This window comes from Apteryx mantelli, chromosome 8, assembly GCF_036417845.1.
Source record: "Apteryx mantelli isolate bAptMan1 chromosome 8, bAptMan1.hap1, whole genome shotgun sequence".
In the NCBI taxonomy this organism is placed as follows: Eukaryota; Metazoa; Chordata; class Aves; order Apterygiformes; family Apterygidae; genus Apteryx; species Apteryx mantelli.
Genome location: NC_089985.1, coordinates 32,412,620 through 32,431,390, shown reverse-complemented (window position 1 = coordinate 32,431,390; position 18,771 = coordinate 32,412,620). Strand labels below are relative to the sequence as shown.

At 55.7% G+C, this 18,771-nt stretch overlaps 1 protein-coding gene across 4 annotated transcripts; it reads left to right on the top strand.

Annotated features, from left to right (window-relative positions):
• The first annotated feature begins 632 nt into the window (after positions 1–632).
• On the top strand, positions 633–17,816 carry POMGNT1 (protein O-linked mannose N-acetylglucosaminyltransferase 1 (beta 1,2-)). Of its 4 annotated transcripts, none has more exons than XM_067301176.1 (22): positions 633–696; positions 1,560–1,754; positions 5,186–5,290; positions 5,714–5,829; positions 6,158–6,223; positions 6,728–6,841; positions 7,537–7,654; positions 7,964–8,062; positions 8,567–8,694; positions 9,262–9,332; positions 9,680–9,755; positions 10,916–10,999; positions 11,169–11,210; positions 11,410–11,468; positions 11,967–12,039; positions 12,318–12,446; positions 12,770–12,895; positions 13,059–13,123; positions 13,759–13,803; positions 13,980–14,115; positions 14,624–14,733; positions 15,004–17,816. In XM_067301176.1, the coding sequence occupies exons 4-22, from the start codon at positions 5,722–5,724 to the stop codon at positions 15,104–15,106; spliced, it is 1,752 nt and encodes a 583-aa protein (XP_067157277.1). In that variant the 5' UTR covers positions 633–696; positions 1,560–1,754; positions 5,186–5,290; positions 5,714–5,721; the 3' UTR covers positions 15,107–17,816. The 4 variants fall into 4 exon arrangements, with proteins under 4 accessions (XP_067157277.1, XP_067157278.1, XP_067157279.1 ...); XM_067301177.1 differs by lacking the exon at positions 633–696 and adding an exon at positions 1,311–1,371; XM_067301178.1 differs by lacking the exon at positions 633–696 and adding an exon at positions 1,353–1,409.
• Positions 17,817–18,771: the final 955 nt, after the last annotated feature.

Genomic DNA, 18,771 nt, shown 5'->3' with positions numbered 1-18,771 from the left:
CGCCCTGCCGTAAGCCGCCGACCGACCGCGCATCCCCGCCGTATTCCCCCGACGCAGGGGCACAAGCAAACGCCCAGACCGCGCGGCGACCCCAGCGGGGCCCCCGGGCCGGGCTGCTCCCCCCGCTCCGGCCGCGGCCGCCGCGGGCGCTGGGAAGGCCGCGCCGCCCTCCCGCTCCGGCGCCCCCCCGGTGCTCCCCTGCCCGCACACGGCTCGGTGCTGGTTTGTTTATCCCCCGAGAGCCCGCAGCGCGGGCCGGGGCTCCCTGGTCCCCTCCTCCCCCACCGCTGCCGGGGCTGGGACACCGCCGGGCGCAGCGGGTGGCCGCGGGCACCGAGCGCCGGGCCCGCCGCGCACCGTTGGGGGGCGGCGCGGCACCGCCACCGCCACCGGCACCAGCGAGGTCCTCCGGGGAGCGCAGAGCGGCTGGGGGAGGGGGGGGCGCGGCTCCGGGAGGGGGCGGGGCTCGCTCTGGCCCCGCCCCGCGGCGTCTCTGCGGCGCCGGAAGCGGCGCGGCGCGGCGGCACTGAGGAGCTGCGGGGCGGAGGAGGCAGGGCCGAGCCGAGCCCAGCGCCGGGCCGAGCCCAGCCCCAGCCCCGGCTCCAGCCCCAGCCCAGCTCCAGCCCCGGCCCCGGCCCGCCCTAGCCTGGCCCAGCCCGGCGGCCGCCGCCCCGCCTCGGCCTCCCCGCGCGGACCGTGAGTAGCGCGGCCGGCACTCACCGACCCGCCCCGACCCGACCGGGCCGCGCCGCCCCGGGACGCCTGCGTCCCCCGAGCTGCTCCCAGACCTCTCCCGTCCCCCTCCCAGTGCCTGGGCCCCCCTGACACACCCTCCCCCCCTCCGCACACACACACGGGCCTCGTTGCCCTTCCCCGAAGCGTTTTCCCCCAGCCCAGTCCTTCCCCCCCAGGGAGGCCGCTGTGGGGAGCCCACCCCATAGCTGGTGCTGCCTGGCCCCGCTGCAGGAGGCCTGAGCTCCCACCGGGCCTGGCCTGGGGACTGCTCCTGTCCCTGTGGGGTGCTGGGTTCCCCAGCAGGGCTATGCTCTGCTCCCCGCACCTAGCCTGGCTACGTCCCTGCTAATGGAGATGGTGCTGCCTCACAGCCCGGTCCTCGTGCTGCGGGTGGGACTGCACATCTCCCCACTGGCGATCCTGCAGGCTGATGTGGCTAAGCTCAGCTAGCAGCTGGTGGCTACAAAGGCAGTGCCTGGCACCTCCATAACGCTGCCAGCTTGGGGCCCCTCCTGGGATCCCTACCACATGCCTCTTGGCTGCTCTTCCTTTCCAGCAGGTGAACAGGACTGGGAGACAGGCCCATCCATCTGCAGTATCATGACAGGCTGACTAACAGGTTGGCCAGGGACAGAGGTACCTGCCGGCCCTTGGGTCCAAGCACCATCTTACAGGTCTTCTAACAAAGCCTGGTGTCCCCTATAGCTCGCTGTGGGGTTGGGATGGCTATGGGTGCTGGTGGGCTGGGAGGCCTCATGTTGCCTTTTGGGAAGAGGAATGAATGGACTTGCCACCCTCACTCTGCACCCATCCCGTCTGAGCAGGGAGCCCTGATGGACGCGAGAGCAGAGCAAAGCCCGTCCTGACCCCTGCCCCACGTGGCTGCCCCCATGCCAGGCCCTGTGACTATGGACGAGTGGAAACCCAACCCCGTCGTCAAGCCCCACAAGAAGCGGAGCTGGTACCTTGCCTGGAAGTACAAGCTGATGAACCAACGCGCGCTGCGGAAGCTGTGCCAGGTGAGTCGATCACAGGCCTGCTGTGGATTAGGGAAGATAATCTATGAGGTTTACAAGCTTATGGAGCAGCTGCATGGGTGGAGGTGGGTCTGTCAGCAGCCTAGGATGATCTAACATGCTGGGAAAGTGTAACTTGTCCTCAGAAAAGCCACCCTAGTGGCTTTGTGCTCATGCCTTGAGGGATTTGCTGTGTCTAACAGTTTCTCCTTGATTCAAATGGGCCTGTTGGGTGGTTATGGCAGGAGATACAGTTATCCAAGCTTTCTTGAGTGATTCTCAGCTAGGAAAATTACTGATTCCTCCTTTCCCAGCCCCATGCTGGTGCTGAGTGCAGCAGTGCTCTGCCTGTAGTGGGAAACCAGCCCTGGCATGTACGGTTTGCAAACCAGTCTGGTATAAGGCACACCAGGTGGACAAATAGGGCGGGGTGAATAATGGGATCTCGTGCCCAGAGACAGCTGGTGTCTGGGAAAGCCAGGGGCCTTGTTGCTTATGCTATAAAACTGCTAATCCCAGGCTGTGCTGGCATCCCTGTGGGTGTCTGGGGGAATAAAGACAGGAGGGTTTGGCCCCAGGGCTCTGAGCTGCAGAAAAGGGGGTGTTCCTGAGATGAGCAGAGCTTGGGAAATTGGGCAATCAATTGCTGTGGGAGGGAGGAGGGGTGGGTTTTGTGTTTGCCTGGGAGGAGAAAGTCTTGCAAAGGCCTCATGGGGAAGGAGACCACTCAATCCTGCATCCCCTGGGACACTCTGAGATGGGTAATGGAGCTCCTCTTCCAGGACAGGCATTGTTTGCTCTGCTCCTCTCACTCCTGGCCCTTTAAATCCCATTAAAGACCTTGGGGGATTGACCGCTGGAGTCAAGTGATTTTGTATAAATCTTGTCCTCGTGCATGTCTAAACAAAAGCTCAGCTTTGGAGACTGAGGAAGGGTGGAGGGGGTGTTTGTCAGCTCATGTGGCTTAAAACACAGATGAAAGTTGAGCTTAAAAATATTTAAGTTAGAACTGCAGCTATGAAGTAGCCAAGTCCAGAGCAGCTAAGCCTCTATCAGCAGCTCTGACTGAGCTCACTGTACTAGCTCTGGCTGCTGGTCCTGCTCAGTGCTGTCCCATGTCCTGTGACAGCTCTGCATGGTAACCTGGGCTGGAGATTGGGTCTCCCTGGTGGACTGCTTTTCTGCTTCTCTAGCACCAACCAGGCTGTGTGGTCTAGGAGAGCTGGTAAACTGGCTCTGCTACTGGCCATGGCACGTGGTCTGCTTTTGGCCCCAAGACCAAGGTTCTCTTCTTGACTAATTAAAAGCTTTTTGTGCCCAGATCCGCAGAGGTGCTTGTATTCTTGAGTCAATGACATATTGACAAGCCAAAATGCCATACTGACACTTATATTATCAGGCTGCCTACCTGTCCATCTCTTATCTTGATACTGTTTTTCCCCATTTATCTTCCTCAGGTGGTACTTGAACACATTTGTCTGCCCAGGAGAGGTAGCAGGAACATGTAGCTTTGAGGCAATAGATTGCCAGGTGGGGGGATCCTTTTAGTGCCTCTTACCAAGGGCAAGCTCGTGTGTGATCTCAACCCCATACTAGACCTTGGAGAATCTACCTGAGAGAAAGTGCCATTACAGGAGTCCTAAAGGTGACAAAGGCGCAGATACTGAGGAAACAAGTTGTTGTGGACCTGGGGGCTTGTAGGGCAACTTGTTTTGGGTTAGCCTTTGCACATGTGATATGAGAGGAGACTCTCGGAACTACCCAAACTCTGTCCCTGATAGCATCCCCTTGAGGCCAGACCTTTACCAGCTTCACCCTTGGGGGAACCATGCTATGGGCAGCCTTCCTTGAGCCCATCCCAGCCTCTTTCCTCCCACTCCTTGGTTGCTGTGACACCTCCACATAGACTTAATTCCTGTCCTGGGATGCTCCGGGGAGGTTAGCAGAACCCTGAGCTTGCAGGGAAGGCCAGGGGAAACCATCCAGTACATCTGTAGCATGGTTGGACTGAGGGGCCACAGCTTTTGGGCCGTGGGATGAATCTGTCAGCAGCAGCAGCATGTAGCGATCAGATTTAGGCCTTTACAGTGGCTCTGCTATGAGCTCAAAGGTGCCTCTTGGCATGGAGGCTGGTGGGGGAGCCCTACAGCTGTACTGGCTTTGTGGGTAGCAGGCGCTCAGGGCTTTCTGTCTTAAATTTGATGACAGAACCTTCCCCTCGCTGTGTGAATGTCCAGGGCAACTGCTGGGGCTGCTGGAGCTGTACCTTGGCCTGAGGCAGGGCCGTTGCTGCAGGGCAGTGACTTTCTCATTGCACAGAGCTCTGCAGCTTCCACATGCTGCTGTTACCCTTCTACCATGAAGGAGCGCCCAGGCGAGCCCCCTGGGGATGAGCAGAGAGATCACTTCAGCTGAGGCCTTACTTTAAACCTAGGGCATTCTGCGTCCCAGCACAACACTGAAACCCTAAGACCATCATCCTCTCAGGCACTGTCAGGTGTGCTTTTGCAGCATACATCTGCAGGCTGATTACTTCCTACCTCTGGATGTTCATGGTCCAAATCTGCCTGTGCAGCTGTTTCTCAGAAATGATCCTTTTGGTGTGGCACACTTTCTGCTTTACTGTGAAATATCAAGAAAAAGACTAAAATTGGGGAAGAGGAGAAAAGATGCATTTAAAGAAATACATGTGCTTGTAAAAAATGTTGCAATTTCATCTCTCTCCTTTTGCTCTGAGAGCAACAGTGCTTTGGGAAACGGTGGTACTCAATTTGGAGATTCCCATGGTCTGCTGTATAAACCATGGACCTCTCCATAGCCCTGTGCATCTACATCCACACGGGTTGCCTTGCAGTATGTTGCAGACAGTAAGGCAGTGAGCCGTTCTCTGCAGCCCATGACACAGTGCAGTTTCCTGAAGTCGGGCCTCAGCTTCTTGCCTTTGCCTTGCTTTAGTCCATCTTTTCCTCCCTCTCAAATTCTGGACATATCTGTTTGTCATGTGGATGACTGTGGATACATCCTGTGGTTGCAGGGGGAGGGACGGATGCAGTGATGTTGTAGGAGGCACAGAGTTAAGGTTACTGTGGGAGCTGTAAATCTGAATTACCAAACTCTTGGTATGCAGAGATCCTCAGCCTTGATGCAATATTTTAGCAGAATTCTACTCACAGATCTGGAAGCAGGGACATGTTGGAAGTGGGCTTGTTCTTGTGTATCAAGAGTTCAGTGCTTTCCAGCAGATGAAAACATTTCATCCTAAAGCTCAGTCATCTCTATTTCTCTCTCTTTACATTCCCCAGAAGATAATAAGGAAAATGACAGATGCCAAAGATCCCTTGCAAGATCTGCTTGGGGTGCCCTGCAGCCTCTACCAAGTAGCCTTGTCTCAGGGTTGTTACTTACAAGTTGCTAACACAGTGTCCTGCAGACAGGTGCTGTCCTATTCCTGCTTGTGACTGTGATTGTGAACATCAAGTTGATCTTGGACACCAGGAGAGCTGCTTATGAGGAGGAAGAGGAGTCCACACAGGACTATGGTGAGGGGCAGGACCCTGCTTTGAAAGCAAGGAAACTGGGGAGAGGGGAGTAACCTGTCACCAGCTACAGCATGAAAGACAGCTCTGTGCATGTGGGTTTAACAAAAATAAATGAAACAGGCTGTTCCCATTCCTGATCTGTCTTCTTAAGGCTTCAGCTGAGGAGTGGGACAGAAGGTGATGTCAGGGTGATGTCTTTTTCACGTTTGGCTGCAGAAGGCTTTATGGGGCTAGCTGGGGCCAGACCTGTTGCCATTTAGAGTTTTCCCCACATGCTGTCCCTCTAGATTCTGGCCCATGACTTGTTCAGCTGGGATACCTGGTAGGTATGAGCCGCCTGGAGGTATGGTTGGACCTAGGGCTGAGCAGAGACAATGCCAGCAGTTCTGGGGCTGGTTGAGACTGGGCATTCCTCCCCTGCAGATGATGAGATGCTGAACGTGGAAGTCCCTAGGCATCCTGCCAGCACCAGGAAGATCTTGGATGTTGAGGTGTACTCCAGCCGATCAAAGGTCTATGTGGCTGTGGATGGGACAACGGTGAGTGGCCAATGCTGGCTGTCCCTGTGAGCGGAGGATGGATGGGGCTGAATGGGTGAAGCATTGAATGGTAGGTGGTGAGAGCACTTCTACAGTTGGCAACAGGTGTAAGAGAGGATCCTCCTCCTGCCTACAGGGCCACGGAGCTGTTGTCCCACATTGTCTCCTACTCTGGCACCCATCGATGCCATGAGCAAAACCAAAATGTCACAGGAGAGATACTTGCCTCTTGTTTGGGGGCCCTGTTGTGCTGAACAGGCAGGGTCGCAGCGTTGGAGCAGAGAATAAGGGTCTTGGCTTACGGCTGTCATCACTTCTCCACTTGCAGGTCTTGGAAGATGAGGCTCGGGAGCAGGGAAGAGGGATCCATGTCATCGTCTTAAATCAAGCTACGGTAAAGCTTGTCTGCATGTGGCGCTCTCACTATGTCATGTTTGTCCTTCCTGTTGACCTGTTGCATGTGTGAGGCAAAGAGTGGCCAGAAGTCCCTGAATGCTGGTTTGCCTCTAGTCGCCAGAGCAGGATGTGGCGACCCAAAGTGTTCTCGTGGTGTTTCTCTTGGGTTTGCCTAGCTCAGAGAAAAGCTTTTATTGGTTTCTCAGACAGTTCATCTTTGGGCTCAGTCCCCGACCAGAAGAAATGTGAACCCCAACAGGAATATCCTGGTCAAGCAGGCAGAAGAGGGGTGGTGAGGTTGAGTAATGCCATCCCATGGACCTCAGTGTGCTCTGTGTGAAGGTGCAAGGGCTGAATTTGCCTGGGTACTCTCTCCCTGGCATACCAGAAAAGTAGCTCATCATGTTATCTAAGAACAGAGGCTTCCAGGGCAAATTTCCATACCCCTGCATGTCCTGGCCATATAGAACTTAAGGTGCATCTCCTATTTGAATACCAACAGGGTCACGTGATGGCCAAGAGGGTCTTTGACACCTATTCTCCCCATGAGGATGAAGCCATGGTACTCTTCCTCAACATGGTTGCCCGGGGCCGGATCCTGATCTTCACCATTAAGGTAGGCGACCTTTGTGTCAAAAGAAAATGTCACCTTGAGTCAGGTCACCCTAAAACTCCTGTCATTTCCTGAATGTCACCATGTATTCCCAGGGCTAAATGTCACATCCTCAGTTTGGCTATGTCTCTCTGGCTTCATCAATTCCCTTATCCCCTTGCTCCCCTTTTTTACTGCGAATACTGCTGTGTGCCCAGGAGCAAGACAAGAGAGCAAAAAGAACATGTGTGTCATAGCTTGCAGCCAAAAACAAAAGGCTAGGTGGAAAATGGAGATGAGAAAGTACAAGTACGTGATGGGACCCTTCCAGGGAATGCTCTGTGCCAATCCTAGACTATTCCAGTTCCAGGCTGTTATGCAGTGACTGGGGGCTATGCTGGCTGTAGGCTGCTGTGTAAGGTGCAGTCTGGATTATGCCACTTCAGGGTTGCAGGTGCAGCCTGTGAAGCCTTTCTGGATGCACAGCCCTGCTCAAGAACAATTTGGTCACGAGGAAACCAGAGTCCATGACTCCTCTGACCTCCCCATGGGTAATGGTGAAGCCACCAGCAGGTTTAGTGGCACAGAGGTTTAGCTGGCTTGAGGGTAGGTGTGGACTCTACCCCCTTGGAAACACTGGGAGATTTTCTTGTCTGCATTAGGAGCCAGACCTCAGCTGCAGGGGAAGGAAAAGGCCTCATGGTTATGTTTCATTCCAGGATGAAGGCTCCTTCCACCTCAAGGACACAGCTAAGAACCTTCTGAAAAGCCTGGGGAGCCAAGTTGCACCATTCCTAAGCTGGAGAGACATGTGGACGTTTGTGGGGAAGAAGGGGGGTAAGTGAGTCTAGCACAGACCAGGAAGGGGTTCATGGTACCTTTTGGGGGGAGATGGGAGGTTAAGATAAACCCACTCCACCCCCAACATGCAGTGTATGAGTGGGGAGCAAGTCACAGAGAGGAGCCAACTCCATTCCTGGGGGTGAGGGTTGGGATGGAGGCCGAGCAGGTCCCCTCAGCAGCTCCCCAATGGCCAAAAAGGAAGAGGTCCCAAGCTACTGCCCTGAGCTGCAGCCTCTGACTGTGCCTTGATACTAGGGAAATGGGCCCCCTCTGGACAGTCCTGACCCTGTGTCCCTCCTCCAGGGGAGGTATACGGTGAGAAGCACGCAAAGTCGCCTGCCCTCTCAACGTGGGGTGACCCCGTACTGCTGAAGACAGAAGTCCACCTGACGTCCATGGAAGGTAGGAAACAAGGTCTGCGTCGTGGTGCAAAGTATCACTGGGGGATGTCTGCCCAGTGCTCTTGGTGTACTTAAATCTAAGCCTTGGGTCTGTTAGCAACATCCCAAGACAGATATAAAGCTACTTGGAGCAGGCTGGTAATTTTTAATGGGACCAACTTCCCTTCTTCCTGCTTCCATGGCAATTGCAGTGATGGTCCTAGAGCAAGGTGAGGATGGAGGAGTGGGGACATGTTCTGGCCATTCATCATCTCTCCAATGTGGACCTACTCCAGTTCTCTGTGACCTTGAACCAGGCCTGTTTCCACTCCCAGAGGTCATGCAGTGGGGATGGTTTCCAAGTGGCTCCTCTGGCTACATCCTGAAGCGATGCTTATTCTTGGCAACAAAGCTTGCTTGGTGACAGCTGAGTCCGGGGAGAGCCATCTGTGGGGCTGTGTGGCCTGGAGCACGCAGAGCAAGGCTGTGGGGATGAGCGATCTGGTTTTCTCATTGGTATCTCTAGATGCTGAGTGCCATTGGCCCGACACAGAGCTGAACCGCCGCCGGAGGAGGTTCTGCAGCAAAGTAGAAGGTTACGGCAGTGTCTGCAGCTGCAAAGACCCCACACCCATCGAGTTCAACCCTGATCCAGTGAGTGCAGGGGCAGAGCAGTGGGAAGGGCTCCAGGAGGGAGGGCTGACCTGGACCCATGTATGCAGCTCACATGCAGAGCCCTGTCCTTGTGCAGCTATTGAGGAATGGTAACTGCCCTTGGGCAACCTCTTAGGCCCTGGCAAATGTAAGGCAAATATACCTGAGTCAGGTCACGCTGGGGAAGCTGGGTTCCCTTTCCCTGCAGCTGACAGTTTACCGTGGCTCTAGGGACCTCGATGCAAGCAGCTGGGCCTGTACCTTTGCAGACAGAGCATCTGTGACAGCTTCTGGGCTGGCCTCCTCAGAACAGCTCTGAAGGGCAACGAGGGAGATATTTGGCCAAGGGGCCTTGGAGCAGGAGCAAGTTGGGATTTGGTGGCTGGGTCTAAGATAGGATTAAGAGGAGAAGCTGGCAGGATCTCCAGTAGTGCTGAGTGGGCCGCATCCTGGCTTGGCTGGTGAGGTCCTGAGCTGATGGGTAGGGCTGTGCTACCCCTTAGATCCTGCTTTCAGTGAGGTGGCCTCCTCCGGCCCCATTCACACACATTTCTTTTTTTTTTCCAGCTCAAAGACAATAAAGTCTTTGATGTGCCTGTAGCTGTTATTGCAGGAAACCGGCCCAACTACCTGTACAGGTGAGCGCTTCCAGGGGACATGGCTTCTCTAGCTCATGCCAAGAGACCAGGCATGAGCCTGTGTCCTGCTGGCAGGATCCAGCTCTGTCCTAGGGTAGCATAAGCAATGTCGGCAGACCTGCTCAGGGAGATCACAGGGTCCTTGGCCATGGGAAAGGGAAGAGCCTGGGGTCACTAGACTCTAATCCCTACGCATGCACCCTTTTCCCACCCCAAGGGATTCAAGCCACAACTTGTCCCTGTAGTCTTTCTCTGACTCCGGAGACGGATTGTCTAGCACCCTTTTGCTGAGCAGCCCAAGCCTGCTGAGGCTGTGTTGTGCTCAGGACCCTCCGTCTCTTCCCCAGGATGCTGCGCTCCTTGCTGTCGGCTCAGGGAGTCAATCCTGAGATGATTACAGTCTTCGTTGATGGGTACTATGAGGTGAGAGCACTCCTGGGGGTTCCTGCACCTGAGCCTCAGTCCCCCAACCAAGAGGACGTGGCGCTGCCCCAGTCCTTGGTGGGTGGCAGGCTCTGAGCCTGGGGCCCGGATAGCCCCAGAATGGTCTGTTCTCAGAAGGCTCCTGAAAGCTGTGGCCAGGTCGAGGAGAGCTGGTCCTTGAGAGGACAGAGGACCTTCCTGTCAGCTCAGCCTTTACTGGACACTGAAGGATCCCACTGCAAGCACATCCCGCTCTGGGACAGGCATATGGGATACCCAGGGGTCTCAGGGGCTTTCTTGCCCTTGTGTCTGCAGCGGTCCGTGGACCATCGTATGTGATGGAGTTAGGGAAGGGAACAGGCTCGTTGCTTCTCAGACCTTTCTGACTGCTGCCAGTTTGTGGGCCTGGGGGAGCTGGTGTGTTTGTACAGGCTGTTACTGCAGCACACCAGAGCAGATAAAGATAGCAGTATCCATTGCCATGGCAACTGGAGCTCATCCCTTGGCTATGAGGGGGCGGCTTGGATGCTGCTTTGGTGGATACCAAGGAAAGCGGGAGCAGGAGCAATGGGAACTCCTTTTCCCATCTGTGGCTGGGAGATGTGAGGGACAGTGTTTAAAAAGAGGATGGAGAAGACCATGGTGGGGCCTTCTTGGAGCAGAGGTATGTCAGCCCAATTCTGGATTGCTTCTGACCCCAGTGAGGATGTGCTTGTTCAGAGAGGTCTCCTTCGTAACAGGAGGAGAAAGTGAAGCTGATTGTGGTCTCAGTGTTAAGCAGCTATTACGTAGGTGTTCCTGGAAATACCTACTATTTTGTGCCCTGTCCATGAGGGACTGGGTATTCAGGGCTCCTCAGAGGTTCTTACTTGGATACAACTTCTGGTCTGCAAGTTAGCAGACATATTGCAAGGGTTAGCAATACTTCAGGACCAAAGGTGCAAGAGGGTTCGGGGTGCTCCCAGCTATTGTTCCGCCGGACTGCTGTGGGTCTTCAGAAGCATTACTTGAAGCCTCGCTTACCCCCAGGAGGACAGCCACACATAGGAGGTCCCACAGGCACATTCTTGGTGTCCCAGGGAGCTGATGTTGTGGCAGACAGCGGGAGGGAAGGTATCTAGACCTACGCATTACCTGACCTTTGTCCATTCCGGTTGCAGGAGCCGATGGATGTTGTGGAGCTGTTTGGCCTTGCTGGAATCCAGCACACTCCCATCAGCATTAAAAATGCCAGAGTTTCCCAGGTGAGAGACCCCTTCCTGGAGGAGTTATTGCCCCAGCATCAGAATGAGATGGGATAGGATGGATTATATTCAAAGGAGGCAGGCTTAGCCCCACATCCTTGCCAGGCTGCCTCTCCCTGTGGTTCAGGGATTGATGCTAACACAGGCAATGATATGTCTGTTCTTGTAGCACTACAAAGCCAGTCTGACTGCAACCTTCAACCTGCATCCGGTGAGTGAGACCTCGGCCTGACCCTGTCCATCCACTTGCCTGTGGGAATAAGGCAGTGTGGGGTTCCCCAGGAGAGTGACACCCATCCCATGGGAGCTGGCACTGGACAGGGAGCAGTGCAGGCAGGGGACACTGCTTGGTGTCTCTGCTCTATCGTGGTCCTCTCCATCCATTTTTGACACCTCTCTGTGCTCTCCAGGAGGCCAAATTTGCTGTGGTTCTGGAGGAAGACCTTGACATCTCCGTTGACTTCTTCAGGTAAAGCTGTGGGGCCCTGAGCTCCTGTTTTGGGTTGGAGCATTTCCTAGGAGCTCAGTGGCCACTCGAGAGAGGTCCGATCCCTGCCTGCAGAGAGGCAGTCCTTGTCTGTCCTAGGACTCAGTTCTGGGTAACTTCAGGATCAGGTAGTTTGTGGATCTCTTCCTGGTTTGTTTTTTGGGACCTATCCTGCCCTGCACACACAGTGCTGGGGCTGCCCCATAGCAAGTGGCAGAGGCAGTGTCTACCATGGCTCCTGTTTCTCTGTGAGGAGGAGAGACTCTGAGGCAGGAGATGATTTTGTTGTCCCCTCCCTCTGTGGAGATGCAGCGTAGTTTGTGAGGTGCTCCTTGCCCAGTCTTGCACAATGTCAGCCAGCTCAGCCCAAGAGATATGTTAAACTGCCCCAACAGTTGCGGGTGGCCAGTCCCTTGGTGAGCTTGCTTTGGCTTGTCTGTGAGGGTTTCTTGACCAGGGGCTGGGCCACTCTTTCCATAGCTTTCTGAGCCAGTCGATCTACTTGCTGGAGGAGGACGAGAGCCTGTACTGCATCTCTGCTTGGAACGACCAGGTGGGTCAGGGAGGATGGCAGAGCAGGCACAGGTCTACCTTGTGCTGTTCCTGAGTTGGGCTGGGTGTGGGTTCTCCCCACCGCTGTCATCATAGGTAGGTCTATCTCCCCATCCCTGGACTGTTCAGAAGTACCCTTGCAAACAGCTGTCCTGTCCTTGCCCTGTGCTTCCCAGTGGCTCTCCCCTGCTCCCCAGGCTGGGGGTCTCCATGGAGCAAGATGCCTCCTGTTTTTGTGGGGGAATGGCAGATCTGTGAATGCTCCCTGTAACATCGCAGGGCTACGAGCACACAGCTGAGGACCCCTCACTCTTGTACCGTGTGGAGACCATGCCAGGTCTGGGCTGGGTGCTCCGGAAAAGCCTGTACAAGGAAGAGCTGGAGCCAAAGTGGCCAACCCCGGAGAAGGTGAGTGTCCTGGATGGGCCTTTCCTTTCTGCTCTCTTATTTCTGTACATCAGCAGTCCCTGAGACCAAATTCCCATGGGCACAGCTCTTGGAGGGGCCCTGGCTCTTTCTGAGCTTCCCTTGGATAGGATGCCCAAGCAGGATGGATTTGGGGCAGACACTAACTTGAGGACCACATAACCAGCTGTAGAACAGCCCAGGCAGGCTGGGGATATGTGGGCCACAGCCAGTGTGGGCAGCCAGAAAGGTCCCTGCTCCCTGACAGCTGCTCTACCAAATGAAATCCCCAAACCCCAGTGTGAGTGCCAGTTTTCCCTCCCCAGCTCTGGGACTGGGACATGTGGATGCGGATGCCTGAGCAGCGGAAGGGCCGGGAGTGCATCATCCCTGACATCTCACGCTCCTACCACTTTGGCATCGTGGGGCTCAACATGAACGGCTACTTTCATGTGAGTGACCTCCCCCAGCCCACAGCTCTGCCAAATCCTGTCTGGGTGCTGAGCTGTGACCCCAGCTCACTCTGCAGGCAGTGGGGTTGCTTGAGGTGACCTCCCAGTACTGCTGACTCCTGACCAAAACCCCTTTCCATTTCCTCCTCTCTTTTCCTCCTAGGAAGCCTATTTCAAAAAGCACAAGTTCAACACAGTCCCGAATGTCCAGCTTAAAAATGTGGAGAGGTGAGTGCTGGTCGGGAGGAGATTGGGATGAAGCAGTCACGTGACCTGACCCTGTCCCTTTGTGCTAGAGATGTCGCCCTTCCTTCTGCCATGACAACCTTCGCTTCCAGCCCCAGCACATTGAGCGCTGTGGGTGGGACTCCTTGCAGTGGTTTCTGTGGGGCTGGGTTCAGCTAACCCATGCTCCAGGGAGCCCAAAAGCAGCCTGGGCACAAAGTACCCCTCCTTGTTGCTTGTGGATCCCCAGTGACAATGAGGGACAGATATCTGTTCCCTAATCCTCATTTGCACTAATACAGCACCTGATCCTTCAGGCTTGATTTGAAGTTGAGAGCTCTCAGGGTGCATGCAGCCAGTCTGGTGGGTTTTCTTTGTTTCCCCAAAGACATGTATGGTTTGGGGGCAAGAGTTTGTAGCTGACCTGGCAGACGTGCCCAAAGGTCATCTTTTTGGCACTTTTTGCTACCATGCCCTCCCAAGAAGTGTCGCACATGGCAGAGTCTGCTCTGTCTGCTGTTCCAACCTGCCTTTCAGTGTTACACTGGATGTGTTAAACTGAGGCTATCTCAGGAAGGTCCCTGCTTGTCAAGCTCTCTGACTCTCCATGATCACTGTGCTCTCTCCTCCTCTGACAGCTTGAAGAAGGATGCCTACGAAATTGAAATTCATCGGCTCCTCGGGTAAGCACATGCCGCTTGCAGAAAGGCTGGGAGACTACAGGGCGTGCTGGGTGAATTGATTAGGACAGAAGAAAGGGTGGAGGTGGCACCAGCCACCGCTTGCCTGTCTGAAGCACCCCATGGTAGGTATGGGAAGGAATTGGGGTCCCCTCTCACTCCCCATTCTGTTCCTGCAGCGAGGCTGAGGTCTTGGACCACAGCAAGAACCCCTGTGAGGACTCCTTTGTGCCTGACACTGAGGGCAAAGTCTACGTCATGTTCATCAGGATGGAGCAGGAAGCAGATTTTACCACCTGGACTCAGCTTGCCAAGGTGGGGCCCTGACACAGCCTGTCTGCACCCTGCACTGGCCTTGGCATCTCTGGGAACTGCCTGGCTTCTGCTCTTGGTCCTGCCCATGGCCTTGACACAGCTCAGCAAAAGGATTCATGCTGCCCTTGGGCGATGGTTAAGCTCTTGATTTTTACAGCAGGCTCTGGGGCATCCAGGGCAGATGCTCAGCTCAGCGGGGACAGGTCTTTTAAGTCCATGTGGGAGCCCAGGGCCTGAGCTTGTCCAGGCATTTTCATCCCTTACCTGGAGGTGCTAGTCCAAACTTCTCTGTCTTGAGGCAGGGATGGGAGGGGAACAAGTTGCCCTCTCCTCTCACTGAGGATAGTGGAAGGATGCTGCCATAATCAGTCCCATTTGAGCTACCTTCCACTCTCTGCTGTACCTTGGCAAGGGCAGGGGTGACGGGTCTTTCCTCGCCAGGGGACACCTGGCCCTGGTGTCTGTCTGTGGGCACTGATGCCTCTTCCCTCCCTCTCTGCCATCCTAGTGCCTCCACATCTGGGACCTGGACGTCCGTGGGAATCACAAGGGGCTGTGGAGGCTTTTCCGCAAGAAGAACCACTTCCTTGTGGTGGGGGTCCCTGCCTCCCCCTACTCGTGAGTAGCAAGGGCACAGAAACCTGAATCGTCCCCTCATCCTTTTGTCACCATCCCCTGCCCAAGGGCACTGCATCATTCACCTCCGTCCCAGCTTGTTCCTCATGCAGAGCACCCCCCTTCTTAATCTGTGCGGTGGGAGCGGGCCAGGATACCTGCCTAGGCTTGGAGGATGCCCCAGTGGGAAGGAGACCCTGCCATGGGGAGTTAGGGCGCTGAGGCTGACCCACCATCCCTGCCCGCTCCCAGCCAGCCTCTCCTCTCCCGCAGGTCCAAGAAGCCCTCATCAGTGACACCGATCTACATGGAGCCCCCTGCCAAGGAGGAGGGGGCAGTGGCAGTGCCAGCAGTTGCTGCAGCAGAGCAGACATGAGACCGGCAGCTGGGGAGCAAGGGGGGACAGGAGAGGACAGAGACCAAGTTGACAGCTGCCCTCAGAGGCTGGTGACCAGACATGGACTCCTGTTTCAGGCTGCAAAATGAGATCTTGGGCTCCCTCCAGCCCCCTGCTGTGGTCCCCCTCTTCCTGGAATGGGGTCTTTCCCTGTAGATCTGCTACCCCCACGTCACGGGAACCTTTTTAACACAGACTCTTTACTAACGCTGCTCCCTTCTCTCCCCACCTGGGCTGACTGGGCAAGGCTGGAGGAAGAGGATGCTCAGTCTTGAGCTGGAGGGGGGCCTTTAGAAATGCCTGTGGCTCCCTCTTCTGCCCCTAGCTCCTGAGAAGGGCAGCATGCTCCTGTAGGAAGTGCTGCAGCCTACCAGCTGGGTTTTATTTATTAACTCTTGCCTGGCTGGCTCTGTGCCCAGCGCAGTGGTGAAGGGGGGAATCTTCCAGCATCTCTTCTCTCTCCTGCACAGTGGATGCACCTTGAAGACTGCACTGGATTGGATGTCTCCCTGCATCCCAGCTCACTGCTTGGGCCACGGGCACCAGTGCAGCCCAGCTTGTAGGCAAAAGGGAATGCTGCAGAAGAGCTGATCTCGCTGTGGACATGTAGAAGACACCCCATCCCCAGCACGAGGGCCATCAAGGGGACCCCCTTTTCCCTCAGTTCTGGGAGCCAGAGATGACTGCGGATGGAGCAGGACCAGGCTGTGTGCTGCAGCTCAGACCGTCCTCACCCACCTCCCTTGCTGGGAGCAGCCCTGCCCCTTGGGCCATGGGCGAGGGGATGAAAGTGCCTTGTGGAGCAAGATCGGAGCAGCAAGCGGCGACCCCCACCTCTATCCCCAGCTGTGGAGGCAGGACAGACCTGGGTCCTCCAGTAGCCGATACTGGAGTTGAGCGATGCTGCACCCTGGCATGGTCCTTGCTGTGGTACTGTACCTGTCTGTCCCTCTTTCCTGGCCAGGTACCCCAGCCCTTGCTCAAGGCAAGGGTTTTTGTTCTCCTGAATCTCCCACTTACCATGGTACTTTTCTGGCAGGGAAGCTGTGGGCTGAGCTGGGATGGGCAGCCTGGCTCACCTGGCATGGTACGACCCCTGGGCAGAGGGAGAGAGGGTCCCTGTCCCCTCTGCCTGCCTTAGGAAGGACCCTAGGGCCCCCTCCCACCCCCAGCCACCTGGTACAAGTTTCCCCCGACCGGGATCAGTCCTGATCCCCTCACTCAATACCTTCCCTGTCTTATCGATGCAACAAGAGCCCAGTTCTCTGCCCAGGTTGCCCATGCTTGGCTTGCTGCCCAGCAAGGGGTTTGCTGCCCAGCCCCTTCTCTGTGGTCACAGGGAGGGTATGTGAGAGCTGGGCCCCCAGGCTGCAGCACCGTTTGGGCCAGGTGCTCTTGCCCTTCGTTTTCTCACTGTGAACTGAGTGTCAGGCCCCCTGGGAGCACCCACCCCAGCACCCACTGGGATCTACACTACACTAACTTATTTATTTATTGCTTGTGGGAAGGGGGGATAGCAGGAAAGTAGCATGGAGAGCTGGCAGCCCCTAGCCTCAAGGGCACAGTCCTGGGAGCTTTCTTTTGAATCCCCAGCTCCATCCTCCGTTCCCTTCCTTCCTCCCTCCTTTGCCCAGCGGAGGAGAATGATTGTGAACCCAGCAAATCTACTCCTCTCTGGTCAAAATAACCCCCACGTGAGCACAGCTCAGCTCTAGTGTAAGAACAAGGGCTCTGACCCTTGGGGTCCCTTGTACGCCTACCCCATCGGCTTAAGGGACAAGGCAGCTTGGTGTGCAGTGCCTGCACAGCAGGGATGGGACAGGCCCCTACCTGCACCCCATTCGTCCTGGGTGCAGGAGGGGGGACGAGAGGTGGCACGAGTGCCCTGACAGTGCAGGGTGGCACCGTCAAGACTTTTCGGTACCAGCCCTGGAGCTTGGGTTCAATGCTGCCCTGCTCCACCCCCCACAGCCTCACCTCTTCTCTGGGACTCTGGTACAGCAGCCCTAAGCTGGTGGATGTCTGGGCTGCTCTCCTGCAGCCTCAGCTGGCCCTTATGGGTTTTAAAAAGGTCCTTTAAATGCTGTGAGATAGGGACTCAGCTTCCCTTCCCCTCTACCCAGCACCAGGGTTGGCTGCTCGTGCCTCAAGTCCTGCTTTGGAAGAACCTCCATGGCTTTCCACCATGGCGGTTTTCTTGGCGCCTCAGTTCTCAAGGTCACATTTCCCTTCTTCCTTAAATTAAATTAACTCCCTCACTTCTTGTCCCCCTAGGAGAGGTTCAGGCCTGCTGCAAGCTCCTTTTTGTTTGGGGGTGTGGGGGATTCAGTCCTGCAGACAGGGAAATGGCTAGACCTGAGTCCCCCTCTTCCCCTGTCCTGTTGTGCTGCTCCCTGTCCTGCAGAGCCCCAGGGACTATGGCCCTTTGCTTTCAGTGACAGCAGGATTCGACTTGCAGGCTTCGACCTCCTCGTTCCCTCCTTTTCTGCACACCAATACAGGCCTGCTGGGTGCTGTTCTCCGTCCGTCTGTCCCCATTCCTCTCTCAAGGCTCCAGTTTGGTGGTCAGCCAGCCGAGGGGTTGGGGACCCACCAGGCCATGGTATGGCTGGGAGCAAGGGCAACCCCAGGGCTTGCCGCTTTCTCAATTGAATTATTTTTTCAAGAATAAATATTGCAAAGCTGTTGAGCCTCATGCGTCTTGTCTCCAGCTCTGTGCGCTTTGCAGAACTGGGGTCCCTGGCTCTGGCCACCTGCCTGGAAAGGTGAACATGAAGGCTCTGTGGCCCCTGGCCAGGATGAGTGGGCTGGACAAGCTGTCCAGAAGATCTCTACCCCTGCGTAGGGAGGGAGATGAGCACGTCCAGGTTTGCAGCCTGGTCTTGGTGGCAAGCAGAGCAGATGCTGCTCTTTGAGGTAGCTCCCGTTTTCCTTTTTGCGTGGTGCATCACTCTGCAGGCACCCTGCATGGTGTCGTCTTGCTGAGAGGGAGGGCAAAATCAGGCTGGGTGTGTTGCTGCCCATCCAAAACCCCCATTGTCAACCTGGGGGTGGCATCTTGGTCCCTCTGCTTCAGCATGGGCAGAAGAAGACCTCCAGAGAGCATCATCTGGGGCTCAGTGATGGCCGTTGACTTCTACAAGGTATCCTGAAACACAGCTCTCAGTGTTGGCCAAGGGGCAGGAGGGGAGCCGTATAAGTTACAGGGATAGTTTGGCTTGGCAGCAAAGCTAGACCAACCCAGAAAGATGTGGTGGTTTTATTTGTCAAAAGGTGGCATTCCTCAAGTCAGAGCTGTGCAAAGTGTTTTGGGCAGAGTTTTTCTCAGCCAAAACATCTTGCAAATCCCCATTCAGGCTGTGCAGGCACTGGGGGATGAAGGGGACTGTATTTTGACTTTCCCTTTGTTTGTATTGTATAGGAGGTAAACAATTTTTAGGACAGTTTGTTTGGTCCTCAGTCACCCTTGGTTTCATTCAGATATTTTTCTGCAGGTGCTCAGACACATTGCTGCATTTCAGCCTCAACCTCAGCTCCAGGGAAGCCCAGCACAGGCTGTTCTTTCCCAGCAATCCCGAGCTTCAGAGGGACCGTCCAGCCTTGCTGGTGGTGTGTAGCTCTGCCCTCTGTATAGCACCTAAGGC

What these genes read in the sequence shown, in the direction of transcription:
- POMGNT1 (XM_013943545.2), top strand. Translation starts at nt 1,644, where the DNA reads ATGGACGAGTGGAAACCCAACCCCGTCGTCAAGCCCCACAAGAAGCGG. An exon ending in CGGCCCAACTACCTGTACAG is followed by an intron (nt 9,333 to 9,679) that starts GTGAGCGCTTCC and finishes TCTCTTCCCCAG; the next exon opens with GATGCTGCGCTCCTTGCTGT. An exon ending in CAGCTTAAAAATGTGGAGAG is followed by an intron (nt 13,124 to 13,758) that starts GTGAGTGCTGGT and finishes CTCCTCTGACAG; the next exon opens with CTTGAAGAAGGATGCCTACG.